The 17,835-nt window shown below is 40.3% G+C and overlaps 1 protein-coding gene across 3 annotated transcripts; it reads left to right on the top strand.

The window, feature by feature from the left end:
* The first annotated feature begins 97 nt into the window (after positions 1-97).
* On the top strand, positions 98-16,161 carry TFG (trafficking from ER to golgi regulator). 3 transcript variants are annotated; one of them, XM_088533615.1, is made up of 9 exons: positions 98-161; positions 2,764-2,868; positions 4,972-5,179; positions 6,538-6,621; positions 7,205-7,351; positions 8,742-8,909; positions 10,752-10,892; positions 13,485-13,577; positions 15,798-16,161. In XM_088533615.1, exons 3-9 carry the CDS (start codon positions 4,996-4,998, stop codon positions 16,154-16,156), a joined length of 1,176 nt encoding a protein of 391 aa, XP_088389741.1. In that variant the 5' UTR covers positions 98-161; positions 2,764-2,868; positions 4,972-4,995; the 3' UTR covers positions 16,157-16,161. The 3 variants fall into 3 exon arrangements, with proteins under 3 accessions (XP_088389741.1, XP_088389750.1, XP_088389733.1); XM_088533624.1 differs by lacking the exon at positions 98-161 and having other exon boundaries at positions 2,747-2,868; positions 15,801-16,161; XM_088533607.1 differs by lacking the exon at positions 98-161 and having other exon boundaries at positions 2,747-2,868.
* The last annotated feature ends 1,674 nt before the right edge of the window (positions 16,162-17,835 follow it).

The following is a 17,835-nucleotide window of genomic DNA, read 5'->3' as shown; positions in this document are numbered from 1 at the left end:
CATGCGGGCGGCTTGCGCAGGCGCGGCGGGTGCAGCCGCGTCCCTGCGCTGCCACGTACGGGCGGCGGCGGCGGCCGTTGCCGGGATCGCCGAGCGAGGGGCGGGACGGGGCGGCCTCCTTCCCTGCCTGCCTCCACCGGCGGGACGGCGGAGAAGCCACAGTAAGACCGCGGCGCTCCCACCCACTTCCCGCCTGATCCCCGGGAGAGTCTGTGCGAGTGGCGGGGGGAGGCGGTTGGGGCCGAGCGTTGTGTCCGTCCCCTCCATCCCCCCCACCAAGGGCGAGGCGGCCCCTGGCGCAGCGCCTGGGAGACCCCTCGTGGCCCCCCGCGCCGCGAGGCCTCCCGGGGGGCGCCCCCAGCCCCGTCCCTGCTCCCTGCCTGGCCTCGATGCTTGGGGAACGGCGGCCTCCTCCCGCAGCTTCTGCGCCCTGCTGGATCGGGCCTGCTTTTATTGGACCAAAAGACCCCAAATTAGCCCTCCCCCCCCCCCCCCCCATCTCAGCTGTCTGGGGCAAGCGCTCTGCCTGCTGGGGCTTGGCCCCTACCTCATCTCGTTCCTGACAGGGAACCGAGAGGCCGGAGTGCCGGCTCTGCCCTCGCTTAGGCAGAGCCGCCTTCCTCCTCTGTGGTGGGAAAAGGGTAGTGAAATCAAGAAGGGTTGTGACGACACGACTATGGGAGCGAGCCTGAGACAGGACCTTGGTGCGTGATGTGCACAGAAACAGGGCTGTGAGGAGGGAAGGATCTGTACCCCTAAAATGCATCAGGGGGCGTAGGCAGCATCAGTGAGGTTTTTACAATAAATGGGGGATTTTAAACAGGAAGGCGTTGACTGTTTTCTGTTTTCCTGAGAGGGTGGACAGTGATTTATTGTGTTAAAATGCTTATCAGTCTATCTTCTGGGGGGGGTCTTCCTTGGAATACTAAGCATTTTCTTCAGCAAGTCACGTGTTTAGCTGTGTCATACTCACGGTGAGAAAAGAAAAGCTTAAAAGCTTTAATGATTAAAGCATTTCACATAATTTTCTGAAATGTTGGCAAGCAGATGCAGTGTTTAGAATCTGTCTCTTATAAGCTGGGCGTTTCCAAGCAGAATGGAGAACCGTATGACAAAATAAATGCACCTAGGTGCTTTTTCTGTTTGCTTTCCTTATTTGCTAGATAGCAAGTAGCTTTCTATGAATAACGGAGACAAATAAGACAATATGCTTGTTGACTACCTTGCCCAAAGTATGAATGATGCATTCTATCTGTCCATGTGTGAGTCTACCAAAATCTGCCTTGTTCAGAAGCATCGATGAGCGTCTGTTTTTACTGTTGTCACTTTCTGAGTAAATTACCCTATAACCATACAGAAATAAAAACTTTGCTCAACTTCAATACACAAGGTGCAGGCTAATTGACCTTGCAAATTAAACCAGTTTTAGATGTGTGATCTGTATCCCTTACTTGTTCATTGCAGTAAATTGCACCTGAAACTGTAGCAAGGTCAGGGCGAGAGGGGCACCATCTCCATGTCTCATTTGTTTCATAAAATGTGAGTGAGGAAGCAGTAAAGCCCTCTCATCTCTTCCTTTCACCTACTTAGTATGTCAGAGCAGTCTTACTGTTCTTCCTGACACGAGTGAGTACAGCCTTTCTTAAAGGTGAATGTTACTGCGTGCCCAGGATGAGTGGAGCAGCTGCCAACCTGTGAAAGTTAGGGAGGGCTTTTCTTCATTCTTTAGAGCTCTCTTGTGCACTGCTTCACTCCTGTGATGCTTATGCCTCTCCATCCCCGTTTACTAAGCTGAGTCAAGAGAGATGAACTGGCCACGTTAGGGAATTCCAGTTTCATGCAGATGAGAGAAAGCTACTTTTTCCTTTGGTTAGCAGCAAATCATCAATAAATCTGACAGTGGATGTTGGGATAACTGTGTGTGTGTGTGTGTGCATGTGTTAGAGACAAGAAGGAAAGATATGGGGAAAAAGAAGTACAGGTGCTGGGTGGAACAGGTGGGAGGGAGGAACAGAATTGTGTTTGACATTGGGTTGGTCTGTATGCTGAATGGTTATCTTATAGCTCCGAATGATGAGCACACGCATAAGAAACAGGTGGACTGCATAAACTTCAAGCAGATCATCACTTCAGCTTCCTAGAAGCAACAGATGAATCTTAAGATGAATTGCTGGCAAACCGTATTTTTAAGTGGCTATGTATTTCTGGCTCTGGTCCGTTCTTCGTGCAGTTTGGTGTTTCTGTGAAAAAGGGGCATTACTGCTGCTTTACTGCTGATAGTCTGGTCCTGATGCTGCCTTGAAGACATCAGCTAATGTTACAGACACTTCAGCATTAAACCAGGGGATTGTACCTCAATGTTTTGATGTTGCTAAATAAGAGTTTAATTTCTCTAACTTAAGCTAGGTGGCTAAGATGAAGGGCCTACAAGTAAATATTTTAGGACTGTTGGGGGAGATTGCTAAGGAATGTATTACTGTTAACAATGCCTTCACAAAATTACAAAAAAATACGAAAGCTCTTTTATGATGAAATTAAAACTGTTGTTCAGGATCTGATTTAGTTCAACTTTGAACTCCATGATACTCAGGGTATAAATCTCCAATAGTTACCTTATGGATAAAATGAATGAACAAAATCCATACTTTAGGGATAAAATATGTTTATGAAAATGTTCTAAGGTGAAGGATCAGTATGAATTATTTATCTCCAAAGAAGTGTGAGAGCAAATAAATATATATTTTTTTCATTTTTCTGATGCAGCTTCCTGGTTTTGGCCATTGGTAGTGCATGGCGGCTTATCCTAACTCTGTCCTGAAGTGAGGTGGAAAATTTGACCAATAATCCAGCATCAGTAAGAAAAGCAAGGTAATGATAAGCATGTTTGTGGAGAGGTGGTATGAGAAGACTTGCAGATACTACTTAATCTTTTGGTGCTTAAAAATATTATTTAAATACCCACTGCAAATAGCTGTGTTTTCACGACAAAAACAAAGTGCTAATTAGAGTAGATGTGCTTGCTGTCTAGACTATTATGTTGCATAACATGAATAATGCATTAACGATAATATGAACTCCACTGTGCTTCATCAGAGTGTCTCACTGGCAACATGGCTGTGTTAGCTACAGCTGCCTTTTTTGCAATAGAATTGTATTTCTTGGTATTCCCTTACTGTTATGTCTGATTAGGAAAACAAGTTGCAGTCTAGAACTCATGTTGTAGTATGCCTTTCTAGTACACAACATCATTGTTGAAACAGTAGAGCTAAATATATAGAGGAGCATCAAGATAGAGATGTGTTAAAAGTTTTAGATGAGTAATTTGTTTAGAGAAATATGATAAGCGAGAAGCAACTTCAACAGAGTATTTTAGAAATTGACTGCCCAAAGCAAAGTTCATTTTCCTCATAGAGCAATGTGTTAAAATGCCCCTAAAGCTAAGGGACAAATATCTGCCTTTATGTACCAGGAATTGCTTTTTGTGGTGGTGGTGTTTTGTTCTGTTTTCAAACAAAAAAGACAACATGCTTGCCTGTGTACCTTCCTGGAAATTCCGTTTTTGATATGTAAGGCTTCCTACCTGTAAGCTCTTCAACGTTTATACTTCAGCTGCTAAGATGCCTGTCTCTAATTTCTCTTCATTACAATTTCATTGTTTTGGTGCTGGGTAACTTCTCCTTTTATTTGTAAAGAATAAACTTCTGTGTTTTTAACATAATACCTACTTGGCACCAAGTGGCAATTTGTTAGTTGTCCTATATGAAGTATGAAGGGTGTGACTCGGATGTGTATCTCAGGTGAATCTTGGTGGAAGATGACTGTGCATCTCTAAATTGTCCATCAGAGAGCAACCAAGTGCCCTGACCTGATATTTTGCATAAAGCCCTTGTGGCTCAGAGCCACAAGACACGTGACACGCTGTGGGCAGCTGGAAGAGGTGTTTTCTGGACACATAGAGGCGAAACAGTGCTGTAAAACCAATGAATACAGCTGCTGTTGTCTATAGCATCCTCTGGATCACTGGCTTCCTCTCATAGTCTGATTAATCTTGATATGGGAAAGTATCTCAAGCAACTTTAGTCCTATACAGACCTTTGTCTAGATTATAACTTTTGATGAGGACCGTGCTGTGCTGCTCGGTAAACTTCTGTATGATGTACTGATTTTTTCAATAGGATTAGGAGCAATAACTTGAAAAATGAAAGTGGAACTTTCATTAGAACTGTGTGGTCTCATGATCTTTTAAATAGAAATTCTTGGTTAGAATATTATAAAAACAAACAAACAAAAAACCAGCGTGTTGTCTTGCTTCCTGGAGAGAAACTTTCAATATTCTGATCATAACAAAACCAATGCTCAGTTCTGTTTTTCCTGCGGTCCTTTTGCTTATATCTAAAATGGTGCCTGTTTCAATTTGCTTTCTGTAGTAGAACCACCTTACTGTTTATAATCTTTGACTTTTTATTTTTTTTGTTCTTGTATTTTTAAACAAACAGCTATTTTCTGGATATCACAATTATGGGAGATGTAAAAATGATCTAATTGGGTAATAATGTATATTGTTGTAAGGCTGAGCTTTTGCTGCATCGCAAAGACATACACATGCACTTCCACAGCAAATCCTCAGAAGTATAACTTCCTATATAACTTGTTCCATGACAGTTTATAGGTCAATATTTTTCCAGAAATGGAGAAAAGTTATTAAAAGTCACATTTAAAAGCTTTGTCACTTTTTAAAGGTCTTTGTATTTAAATTCCGAGCAGTGAGCGCAGTCAGAACCATTCATTTTGAGTGTCTAATGTTTCAGGGTTCTCTTTTGCCCATGAGCTTAAATGTGTCCAGAAAGCTTCCCAGGAGAGCTTTCTAACAGGGATATTTTGAAACAATTTAAAGTTTCAGTGCTGTCATGAAAGATATTTTAATAATTAACAGTCCGGTGTTCTGGAATGTTCTTAATGTTTTGTTGACAGATATCTAGACATCAGGAGGCCACCATGAATGGGCAGCTGGACTTAAGTGGCAAGCTGATCATCAAAGCTCAGCTTGGGGAAGATATCAGGAGGATTCCTATCCATAATGAGGACATCACCTATGATGAGTTAGTACTAATGATGCAAAGAGTTTTTAGAGGGAAACTTCTGAGCAATGATGAAGTCACAATAAAATATAAAGATGAAGGTAAGGTTTAATTACTAGTTTTGTTCTGAGATGATTTGCCTAAGGACAAAAACAATAATAATAATAATAATAAAAAACTCTTAAATTCTCTAAAATGCCATTAGTGGATGAAAACTATTTTCAAGATTCAGCCAATAAATAACAGCTGTATTTCTTATGACCGTGCTTGTAGCACAACATCTCTGAAAAATGGGCTGTCTGATGGTTCACTTTTCATTGTTGCAAAAAGCTGATGCTCTCGCAGATTTCTCGTGGTGAGATTGGAGGCAAGAAGTACATAGTAATAAGATGCTATAACAGAAGCTCTTAACTGAAAAGCTTAATTTTTGTAGTAGGAATTCTTGATTACCTTTTCCTTCATCAGTGAAGTTGAGAACAAATGTTTAACTTAACCTAAAGTATTTATTAAAAATATTTTTTCCCTTGTGTGGTGATTTGAGTCTTTTGGAAATTGGTTGTAAATAATTTATGTTTCAAAGAAAGTTTCAATCACAAGTGCTAAACAAATGCAACTTCTAGAAGGAATCTTTGACATGCTGAATAAGAAAGGCCTTGTTTGAGATGTGTGGTGTGTGAGAATAAGGGAGTGTCAGTGTGGGGAGATGGAAAAGCTACTTAATCGGGGGGAAGACTGGACTTTGTTTCTTGCTCCTGTTGTCTCAAGCTTGTGATTGTCAAGCCTGGATATGAATTTTTCTGCTTAATACTTACAAAATATCAAAATATGCAAAATATCATGGGTTTGTTAAATCTTCATCAAACTTAGAATGTTGAGTCCCTGGATACCAAAGTGAAGGAAAACTAAATTGAGGTCTGCTTGTGCCAACTTCTGTCTTCATTCTTCTGCCTGTTTTGAGAAAAAGGTTTAGGAACCACTCAAAATGATCATATAACTTTAATTTTTTTATTTATGTGTGTATGTGTGTGTATATATATGTGTGTATATATATGTATCCCTCTGTGCATAATTACCCTGCATTCACATGTTATAAAAACTTTCTTTTGTGATATGCACAAGTCTAGCTTGTTGCTTTGTCTCAAGTTTTTTTGGGGGGGAAAAAAAAGACTTTTCTTACTAGGTAGTCTTTAGTCTGTAAATCAGAAATAAGGATATAAGCCTTAATGACAGGAAAAAAAAAACCCTGTTTTCTAACTCTGCTTTCAAATTTTTCATTTTTTTAAAGAAATACAGCCCCGTTTTTCAATGATGCTAATCGGTAACCTTTTGTTTTTCTAGTAGCTTCAGAATCAAATAGGGAGTGCTATTTTTAGTAATGAAGTAAGCCGTCTGCCCTAGCATGATGTTTAGTAGGTACTAGGCTTTGCTTTTAACATAACTTTTTTCACATTCTTTACAGATGGAGATCTTATAACAATTTTTGATAGCTCGGATCTTTCCTTTGCAATTCAATGCAGTAGGATACTTAAGCTGACACTATTTGGTAAGGATATATAGATATATATTTTTTTCCTTTATTTAAAAATTCTGGCGGTGGTCCTCACTGGATATTTTAAATAGCTTTTAGCTCAGGTCGTCTCAGAAGGATGAAATCAATAAGTTAAAAGTAGTGCTTAATATTCAGAATTTGTTTTTCCTCTTGCTGTTTTATGAGACATCTGAACTTAAGGAAACAAAAACTATCTTCCTTCCTTCATGAATTGCTCTAGTGTTAGCTGCATATGCTGCTTGCTTAAGTTCACTTTCTGAAGGGACACATACCCACCAAAACTAATGTTTGTAGTATTCAGCATGTGGAAATGAATATACAGAGCAGAAACTCACTGCAAAATTTTTTTCTCCAGTTCTGGTACAGTATATTACGTTGAACTGAGATTATATTAAATGAATAGTAAGCTCTAGAATGAGCTTAGTCTGTGTTGACTCAGTGTATATCAATGTAAATTCTTCACAGAAGATGATAAAAAGTGAGTAAAAAATGGTGTGTCCTTCCTCCACTCCTCCCTGCCCCTCCACAGTCTTAAACTGGATCCCAGTCTTAAATTTATTTACTTGCTCTTTTGCAGTTAATGGACAACCAAGACCCCTAGAATCTAATCAGGTGAAATATCTGCGTCGAGAACTGATAGAACTTCGCAATAAAGTCAATCGTCTGCTGGACTGTCTAGAGCCGCCAGCGGAGCCTGGGATTTCTGCTAACCTGCCTGAAAATGGTAGGCAGTCAGAATTCTTCTGTTTACTCTGCAGAATTGTGTGCTGTTTAACAGAGTGAAAAATGGGATCTTGACTATTAATTGAGAACTTTCTAGGTTGACGCTTGATAGCTTGGAACTTAGTTTTTAATGGTTTAGTGATCTGAGAGGCAGAGCTTATGTTATTTGGAGTAAAGCACCGTGTTAGAAATAAATAAAAAACTTCTGAGTTTGATCAAAGCATTGTAACAGTCAGAATAAAGTGTTGACAGGGCTTGAGCAAAATTAATGAGAGGAGACCTTTCCCCCATCTGAGTGCTCCCATTGCTTACTTGGGGCTGCTCTGGTGCTTGCCTTGTTGCCAAGCAAGTTTGATTTATTAGAATAGCAAAAAGCTTGTTTAGCAAAATTATATTCACTTTTTTTGCCAGGTTAGGAAACTGAGTCTACTCATTTTCTGATCAAACCAGCATCAGAGCTGCCTTGGGGTAAGCAGCACAAGGGTGCAGATAGTGGTGGAAAGTACTGAAATGGGGGGCAAAATGGGGAAGGAAGTTTTGTTGTCCTGGTTTTGAGACAGTGAGCTCCTAGCTTATGACTGTTGTACTGAAGAACTGTACCTCTAGATTTGTTCAAGTATCCTCAATTGCAGATTATGGGGAAGCTGGAAACAGAGAGTTAAAAGAAGAGCTCAAATCTTTTTTCTAGAGAACAGCAGCTTTGTGTTTAACACTGAATACTTTTTTTTAACAACAAAACCAACCAAAATTCAACCACTATTGCTACAGTATAAGCAGTTACTCATTCCATGGAATACCAGGGTTATTAACCCTTTGGAAGGAGGTTAGATTAATGACCTTGGGCTGGTTGCAGAACTAGCCAGTTTAAACTATGTGTGTCATTAAAGTGAGAGCAAAGCACTGTTAATAGGTCTTTGAGTGATGCAGTTTTATTTGTATAATAAGGAGATGAACTTCACTTGCCGCCTTAGGCGGGAGGGAGGGAGGGAATAAAATAATGCCAGAACACAGTTGACAAAAGTGTAAACTGGAAGTTATGCTGCAAGCATTCTTAATTTTAAATTCTCTGTTAACAGTCTGTATTGAAAAAATAGGGCAAAGCAATAGCTTTGTACCTTTGAACTTGCGACAGAGGGGGAGAATTGATACTTCGTAGTGTCATTTATCTTTAAGTAACTCTGTGCAATAAAACTGAAACTTTGTGATGGGTCGTGAAGGTTGTATTTGGAGACATAATATTTGCTGTTATTCTAAGGCATGCATTTACAACAGTTAAAATACAGAGTTAAAAAAATCTGTTTAAAGTTGCTGCAATATAATATATACTTATGGTGGGTTCCCAGAATTAATCATGTTGTCGAGGATTAATAATGGGGTGTTTTGTTTTCTAGATGCTGTGGATGGTAGGGAAGAAAAACCTGCTGCTGCTGACTCTACTGTTAAGCCATCCACTCAAGTTATAGCAGCAAGCATGTCTGCATTTGATCCGCTGAAAAATCAGGATGAAATCAGCAAGAATGTCATGTCAGCATTTGGCTTGACAGATGATCAAGTATCGGGTAAGAACACATCCAAAGACAGGAGCATGAAATTTGTTTGTAGTTGATGACTCAAGCATTTAAAAATGTTTGTTTATACAAAGAATTTATATTTTGGATATATTCAGCCATGTTTCTTATTCACTGTTCCTTTACCAAATTCTAAAGCTTGGTATATTGAAATGTTGTAAATGGACTTTCTAACTTATACAAAGCAGTGAAATACTACTCTTAGTTTTAGCTATGCTTGGAGTAGAAGAAGGCTTAGTATTCTTCTAGATCTTTTACTAGAGTAGTAGATGTCAAAATGACATCTGTTATGGTAGTGGTATCTTCCAAGATACCAGTGTATTAGTAAACTAGTATGAGCACTGACAGCCTTTGAATGTGAGGGGGTTTGGTCATGTTGGGTGTCATTGCAATTATCTTGGATGTTCCAACTGTGAAGTGTATTGGAATGTAGGACTTAACCATGCTTGTTTTTTTGTTTATTTATTTATTTATTTATTTCTGTGCCTGTAAACCTCGTAGCCTCTACGACAGCAAGCTTTGTAAAGCTCTTATACTGCGTAGTTAAAGGGGAATTGAGGTGGGGAAAGAGACACTAGCAGCACTTGGAGATTGATCACATGGTTATGTCCACATAAACAACAAAAAATAAACTGAATGGTGCTAATGGCCTGGTGCCCACACTACCTCTGTCATGCATGGGGGACTCTGGCTAGCTCTCGTGTAGTCCTGGTGACTGAGTAGCCTATTAGCAGTTGCAGCACGTTAAATGTGCTTCTGCTGTGCGTCCTCCTGGACTGTTTCCCTGTGTAAAATGAAGTGTGTAGTAAGGGAGAGTACCAGGCAGACTTGCTTCAGAATTCCAGCCTTGACCTGAAATAAACTCTGGCATAGTGGATGTTGGAGCGACCTGCATCTATATGTGCTGAATTCGCATCACGTGAGTGGGAAGTTAGGGAAGAGAGAGCATAAGTCCTGAGCTTTTAATCTGGAACTTTATGTGTGTGTGTAATTTTGTGTGTAAAATTAAATTTGCAGAAATGTTAATACATGTGCTGCAAATGTAGTTTAGTGTCCTTGTAATCATAGGTAGTAGTTGCATATGTAGGAGTCAGAAGGATCTGGTTTTAAGCATCTTTGTTTCTAAGAAAATGGGTTTTTTTAATTGTAATGCAGTGTACCTAATCACATAGGCATTTCAGAACTTCTAATCACCTTCTTCTGCGTGCTAATCAGTAGCTGGAATATTTTCAGAGATACTAAAGCAATTCTTTTGAGACAGAAGTCTACCATACCCTGTCTGGGAGTGCAACTATAAAACATAAAACAGTCTTTGAAAGTTTTCTATCTGTTGGTGTGCTGTTTGAGTTGAGTAAAACACTAATTGTCTGGGCCTGTGCAGGCCACAACAAAACACTGCTGCGTTAGGATGATTTTGGACAATCTGGCTTCTCTGCTTCAGATGAGAAAGAACAGACATGTGTGTACACTCTGTCCAAATGGAGGAAGTCATCTTCAGTGCATGTCTGCCAAGTTAAAACATGAAGCTGTAGAAAGACCATGTTATTACTGAGGATTTTATCCCCAAAATGGATCACCCCTCCCTGAAAATGAGATCTGTGTCACTTTGACCTAAGCAAAGGGGGACAAGTGGCAAATCACCACAGAAATTATTTCCAAAGGCATGCTAGTATAGATTTGCAAATATACTTAGTTTCACTGTCTGCCTGACATTCTCGCTACACGTCTATGGAAGAATGGAAAAATTTCTTCTGTTAAAACCTTTGTAAGGAAATAGTCTTGCATGAAACTTCTATTCAGATTCCTCATTCATTTAATTCAATAATTCTGTAGGACCACCCAGTGCCCCTGCCGAGGAGCGCTCAGGAACCCCGGACAGCATCGCTTCCTCCTCCTCCGCAGCCCATCCGCCCGGGGTGCAGCCGCAGCAGCCGCCGTACGCAGGAACGCAGCCGCAGCCTGCCCAGGTGGAAGGTGAGCAGCCTCCTTTTCCACCCTTTGAGATGGGTGCATTTATATTGGTTAAGATCTCTCGTTGCTATACTCAAAAGTCCATTTCAAAATGCCAAATGGTGAAATTCTTCCATGTTTAATATATAAACAGCAGGTGGAGCTGTAGCCCTATGGAAAAGGGCAGGTCACATACACTAAAAAGGACTTTTCGTGTAGTATTTTATCTTTGCATCTATGTTCATTTTACTACAAAGGAGCTTGTATAATACACTTTAAAGCTGATTGAAAAATCTTAGTTTGTAGCATAGATGCTGCATGTTGGGTCAAGTGATGTTTAAGCAGTTGCTTTCATTTGATGAAGTTTTACCAGTGATGTTGGCTTGTCAGTATAAATAATGTTGTTTACTAAACCACTACTATCTGACAAAACAGACATTATTGTAGCAAGTTTACTCTTATTTACTATTTATTATGTATTCTTCTTTGCTAGCCATCTTAAACCTCATATCTAGGTAGTAGCCTAACCTTCACGTGGGCATCACTGTTTTCCTTTGAGTGTCTTAATAGGCTCTTTAAGTTTAAGGTATTGACTCTGGTATTCAGATTTCTTGGTGTTATGCCCTGTTGTGATTTGACTTCTAAAAATAAACCTTTTTTTAGATGTTTGTATCATTTCGACATCGCTTTCTGTTGTGGTTTGTGAAAGCACTGAGCCTCTAGATGTGCGCAGCTCTGGACGAAACTCAATCTGTAGAACAACTTCCTTCTGTAATTTTACCTCCATATAAAGTACAATAAAAGGTTCTTCCTTTATTTTAAGGAGATGTTAGTGATAGTGTTAAGAGGATCCACAATCATTTGAAATATCCTGGAAAGGCCTGGAGGGCACCAGTAACATTTTTACTGAGAAATGCCTTTGACTAGCTTGCTGTCAGGCAAGCATGAATGCTGTTGGTAAAACTAGAGCATATAAAAACACTTGTTTTGCAACTTTTAGCCTTTTTTCCCCTGAAAAATAAATTTTGATATCGGATTAATATACAGAAATAGAAGCTGCTGAAGCTAATATACTGGAGTTAGATGGATTGCTTTTGCTAAAATTAGGTGAAGGCAAAAGCACTCAGTGTAAAAAAAGGTGCTGTACTTGCTTAAGTCCTTTATTTTTAAAGTTTTCCTGTGTATAAGAACACAGTAGGGCTGATTATAAGTGTTTTTGTCCACAGTTTATGCAATTTTTGTTTCTACTGAGGTACTCTTGCATTCAAAATTCACCTTGCTGTGGATAAAATGTTTCTTTCATATCCTTTACCTAGCCTCTCCAGCAGGTGCCAGTGTGATATCTGTGCTAGCCTAGAGGTAGTCATCTTGAGACAGGCAGCCTCTTGTTTTTTCTCCTTAAACTTCCTCCTACAACTAAGTTTAAAATGCATATATATTTTTTCCATTCCTATTCTCAACTGTCAAGGTAACGGGATTAAATATTTTCTGACCTTTGTGCTCAGCGCTGGTTTAATGCCATAGTACTTGTGTGGCAATTCTGAAAAAGGTATTATACCAGCATAAAACATTCTGTATGTCTTAGTTTGAATGCAAAGTACTGTTGCTTTCAGTTATGAATAAAGCAGAGAAAAAAGGAAATAGGAAGCTTCCCTAAAGCAGCACACAGGGATATTGGCAGACTTAGAGCAATACTGAGTTGCTTTTGACTGCCTTGACCCATGGGTGCCACTCAGAAGATAGGAGCTTTGCAGTTACACAGGCTGTTGATCTCTGCAGAAGGAATGATGGTGCAGTAACTTTGCTCCTAAAGTGTCCATGTCTGCTCTAGTGCAGCTAAACTTTAGTTTAGCAGGTAATATGGTTCTTTGACTATGCTTGTTAATAAAATGAAAAGCAGCAGCAGCATGAAGCCTAAACAGGGCATGAGTTAAGTCTAAACATTTGTTCTGCCTCTTCTTGTCAAGAAATTGGAAATAGTGAATTTAGGAAAAATTAGCATTGAACTGGAACATACAACCTCTGGCTTTATTTTTACTCCAGGGTGTATATGCCTGAGGCTCTTAAGAGAACTTGGCTTAAAACAAGGCAGATAATAAGGAATGACTTGTCTGGTGAATGTGGTCAGAATAAATAATATACCACTGTGCTTACAGTACTTTGCAGAAATAGTCTTATAGAGATGATATAAACAGGCACTCCAAGGACATGTTTATCTTTCAGAGTACTGTAATTTACATTATATGTTCTGGAGCAGCTATCAAGTTATTTAAAGAACGATGCTGCTCTGCTCCCACCGAAAGGTAGTGTGTATAGCGAAGTATTGCTTATGGCCTCTGAAAACATGAAATAACAGGCATTGCTTAGCAGATGCAAACTATTTGTTTTACTGGAGTTGAACATCACTTATACTTCAGGATAGCCTTGTTCAGAAAATAAAAGTGGAAGTTACACTTCAGTTGGTAACAAAGAGCAATTTGAAAGGGTGTTCAGATTATATTTTCTTTAACATGTTGTGGGAACGATTGCTTCTGTCAACTAAACTGCGTGTTAGGAGTCACCTTAGTTGTTTTGCCCTGGGTCAAGGTTTGGCTGAACAAGTATTTTACTCCGTAGGCCAGATGTACCAGCAGTACCAGCAGCCTGGATACCCTGCTCAGCAACCACAGGCGCAGCCTCAGCAGCAGCAGTATGGTCTGCAGTACCCAGGTAAGCACGGCAGCTCGTCCGAGTCGTGACTGAGCCCTGCTCTTCCTGAGCACGAGGGCAACTGAGTGTCTTTGATCCCGCTAGGAAGCGAAGGCGATTCCAGAATTGCCAGTTAAAGCGCACCGGGTAGCTATGTTTTAATGCAGAGCGGGAGTTCAGATGCTGCAGTTTAACTTGATTGTGACCATAGCATGCTTCATAACTGGTCAGCAAAATGCAGTACAGGTAGGCAAAACAGATCATAAAATAAGTCTCGGGATTAACTTTTGTGTTCTCAGGGCTCTAGAAAACAACCATCCATCCCAATTTAACTTTCTTAAATACTGGATACATAAAGATGGCCATTCTTTCTTGTTTCTACATTAATCTCCACACACAATATTTGATGACATAAATACTGACTAGAGCTATCATTTAATAAGCCATTACTATTTATAAATAATGTGATTTGAGAAAAAAATCCAATTACTCGTTTTTCTAAGTTGTAGATATTACTGGTAACTTAAGTAAAGGTGCTACTGAACTTTTAACAGAATTACTGAGCTGAAGTCAAGTATGGTGAAGTATGATGAGTTAGCTTTTGCCTGTATCTAAAATAAAGAACGGAAAGTTTTGAAGTCAGGTTTACTTCAGAAGAAGCTGGAATGTAGTAACTAGTTTTCATAATCCAGCTCAGCACAGGGTTGAATATAGCAGATTCCACAGTGAAGCTCTCATTGCTTAATACTTGATTTATAAAATGGCACAAACCACTTTTCATTTCTTGATTTAAGCAATATTAAGATGACCAAAAAACTCCCCATTACTACAAAGTGACTGAGAATATAGCCTGTGTGGATGCACATCTTCCATATGTGAAAGTAGACTGATTTTGGTGTAGATGAGGATGCTTGCAGAACTTACGAGCAGATTCACATGTTTATCTTGGATAAAAACCCTGTAAAACTTGGGCCTCAGCCCTCCTTTGTGTGCTCTGTGGAGAGCCTGCTCTTGATTTAGGTCTTTAAAGTATTTCTGGAGTATTTTGTTCTCTGCAGGTTTCTCACCCCTTCATATATAAATTGAAGACAGTGACAGACTTTCTGAAGTCTATTTTCTGCAGAAATAACAGGACTGTTGGAAGTAGAAGAGCCTGTCTGATTTTCTTTAGACTTTAAAACTGAATGGGGGGAAAAAAAAAGGACTTTTCCATCTGCTTTCTAGTCATATCCTTTTAATGAAGTTTGTTGCAGTGTGAATTCTGGCTTCTTAAGTAACATCTTAAAGCAAGAATGGAACATCACCAAGTCTTGGCTGAGGTCCTCTGTTTCTCATAACTTATTTGATGATTAACCTATTATCAGAAACAGTCGTCGTTTTGAGAACTTTTTGACAATAGCCTTTGAAAATAGTCTTGACTTATAGGTCCATTTTTCTCTTTGTCCCTGTATTTATCTCCTTTTAACTGCATGACCCCCAAGAGCAGAATCAATTCCCCTTTTCTTTGGCAGATCCCTTAGGCAAGAATGTGCTTATTTACTCAGGGTAGTGGAAATGGACCCTTCAAAAGTTGGTCTCACAAGTAAATTTTGATTCCCAGTTTCAAGGTGAGTTCAAAATTTACTCCAGCGCATTCTTCAATCCTTACCTTTCAGTCCAGGGCTGTGCACTTTTAATAATTTTTGTGTGTCTGGTGTTTAATGCTGACAGGATTCCAGTCAATGGAGAGGTTTCATTGCAAGTAGCTGCAGGTGTGTTTCACAATGGACAAAAGTAGTTATTTCTTCATAAAAGGATGTTTTGTGATTAATTTAAAGTCTGCAGTAAGAGACATTTCTTTTGGAAGCTGCTTTTTATACAGACAAATTTAGTTTGGGACATGTTTAAATGGAAGTGATGCATTTAATGTGTTTGGCTGTGTTCAACTTTTTCATATTGAATTCTACCTCAAAGGAACTCGGAATATTTATGATAGAATGAGAGAAATACTAATTTGTGAATATTAAGCTATGACAAGCTTGTTTTAGTTTTGAATTTTTGCTTGAAAAGATAAGGTTAAAAAAACCTATCCTCGGTTAAACTTTTGATTTGCTTGCCTGTGAAGATTGTATTTTTCGCACGTGGCACGACGTGCCGAGCTCGCGTGGCGGGGAAGGAAAAACCGCGCTCGGGTTTTTCGCCTTTCCGCTGCTTGCGGCCTCGCTCCGCGTTGTCACCTGAGGTGCCTCTCTGCCTCTCCAGCAGGTTACAGCCAGCAGCCGCCCTCCCAGCAAGCGCAGCAGTTCCCGGCCTACAACGCGCCCGCGGCGGCGGCGGCGCAGGCCCCGGCGGCCTTCGCGGGGCAGGCGCCGCAGCAGCCGTACGCGGCGGGCAGCTACGCGCCGCAGCCGCAGCCCTACACCACGCAGGCCTCGCAGGCGGCGCCCTACGGCGGCGCCCCCGGAGCGCAGGCGGCGCCGGGCGCCTTCCAGCCGCGGCCGGGCTTCACGCCGCCGCCCGGGAGCACCATGACGCCGCCGCCCAGCGGGCCCAACCCCTACGCCCGCAACCGGCCCTCCTTCAGCCAGGGCTACACCCAGCCCGGGCCCGGCTACCGGTGAGGGGCTGCGGCGGGCGCTGCCGCCCGGCGGCGCGGGCAGCGGCTCTCGCGGACCCGCCCGTCCCCACTGACTCCAGGGTTTTTAACTGAGGCTCCCGAACCATGATGAGGCACCACATCCTTTGTAACTGTAGCTGGTAATTAAATTCTACTGTGGGGGGTGGGGTGACCAAATGAATCGTTATTGCTTTAAATTGTATCTGCTTCCTAGTTTAATTTGGGGTTGGGTTCTCTTTTTTTTTTTTTTCCTTTTTTTTTTTCCTTTTTTTTTTGTTTTGGGAAACACTACCTAAATGTCTGTGAAGTGATTGACATTCTAGCTGGCCTTGTTTGAAGGATATTAAAATCCTAGTCGGAAGTTTAGCCCGCTTACCAGGCTTGTTTTTACTAATAACATGATGTACTAAATTAGAATCATTCTGGAGTTGAAAGTAGATATGATGTATTATAAATTGTAATGCTCACATGGAAAGCTAATAAAAATCCTGAATATCTGATCTGCCTGCTTTTGATTTCAAAATTTAGGTAATGCAGAACAAGAAAACTTATATTAAGAAGGGGACGAGCTGCATGGTGTGGGTACACAGGTATCAGTACTCAAAGGAAAGTGCCTTCTAGGTCTGATCACCTACTTTGTTCAGGTAAATGGGGAAATTTTGTGAGTGCAGGCTGCATTTGTGCAGAGGGCACAGCAGGCAGCCATGCAGTGCCAGCTGTTGTGAGTTGCCAAGTAACTCTTACCAAAGAGTAAGAACTAATGCATAAAATATTGGGCTCCTTAACTATGCAAGCTGAACAATGGAGGGAGAAGAATCAGTTTTGACTTGAAAGATTGAGCCCAATAACTAGGCTAGAGAAAAAAAAAACTCCCAGAAAGGAACAACTGACCACAGCTGCTTCGCCACCCAGAGAAGCTTGGAGTGCAATTCCAGTGACTTGCTTAGAGCCAAGAAAAAACAATCAAGAGCTGTAACAAATTCAATAGGCCATATAACAGGAAAGGGCAAACATTCTAGTTAATATTTTCCATTTTATGGATTCTAGGAACGTAATAAACTAAGAGTAGGGAATAAAACAAAAAGAACTGGGGCAAGCTTCTTGAATTCTCATAAACTAAGAAATAAAAGGAATGGAAGTATTTCTGAATTTAAGCACCCTTAATATTGTGCTTGCATCAGATGCAGGTATGTCTAGTAAGGATTGCCATGTCCTTAGTGCTGTTTAGTATCTTGTCAGACCTAACATATCAGGTGTTCATCAAAAAGTTCAGCACCTGCCCCTTCCAAAAGAAACTGCTTCTGGAACAGCAGTTACCACAGCAGCTATTTTTTTGTTTTGATGTACAACACTAAGAAAAACATTTGGTTGATTAAAAAATATTTTATTAGTAGTAGTACAGTGTACCTGCAATGTACTTTAAAGGCATTTTCTATAAATGATTATTTCTACTATATATATCTTAGTGTTCCTGTCCATATTTTAATACATTAATAGTGTAATGAATAACACCTTTTTTAAAAAAGAAAAACCTACATCTCTTTATTTAGTTCATAAATGTTCAAGCAATACAACAAGTAGCTTTGGAAGAGATTTTAATCAAAATAAAAAGCATTTTCAAACATTCATTTGACACTATTTTTTCCTTTTCCCCCCAAACAACAAGCCACATTTTTGTTTGTT

This window comes from Tinamus guttatus, unplaced genomic scaffold, assembly GCF_059628265.1.
Source record: "Tinamus guttatus ecotype Peru unplaced genomic scaffold, ASM5962826v1 Tinamus_guttatus_pri_ptg000035l, whole genome shotgun sequence".
Lineage (NCBI taxonomy): Eukaryota > Metazoa > Chordata > Aves > Tinamiformes > Tinamidae > Tinamus > Tinamus guttatus.
Note: the sequence above shows the minus strand (reverse complement) of the source record. Positions and strands in the feature narration are given on the sequence as shown.

What these genes read in the sequence shown, in the direction of transcription:
- TFG (XM_088533615.1), top strand. Translation starts at nt 4,996, where the DNA reads ATGAATGGGCAGCTGGACTTAAGTGGCAAGCTGATCATCAAAGCTCAG. An exon ending in ACTTAAGCTGACACTATTTG is followed by an intron (nt 6,622 to 7,204) that starts GTAAGGATATAT and finishes GCTCTTTTGCAG; the next exon opens with TTAATGGACAACCAAGACCC. An exon ending in GACAGATGATCAAGTATCGG is followed by an intron (nt 8,910 to 10,751) that starts GTAAGAACACAT and finishes ATAATTCTGTAG; the next exon opens with GACCACCCAGTGCCCCTGCC.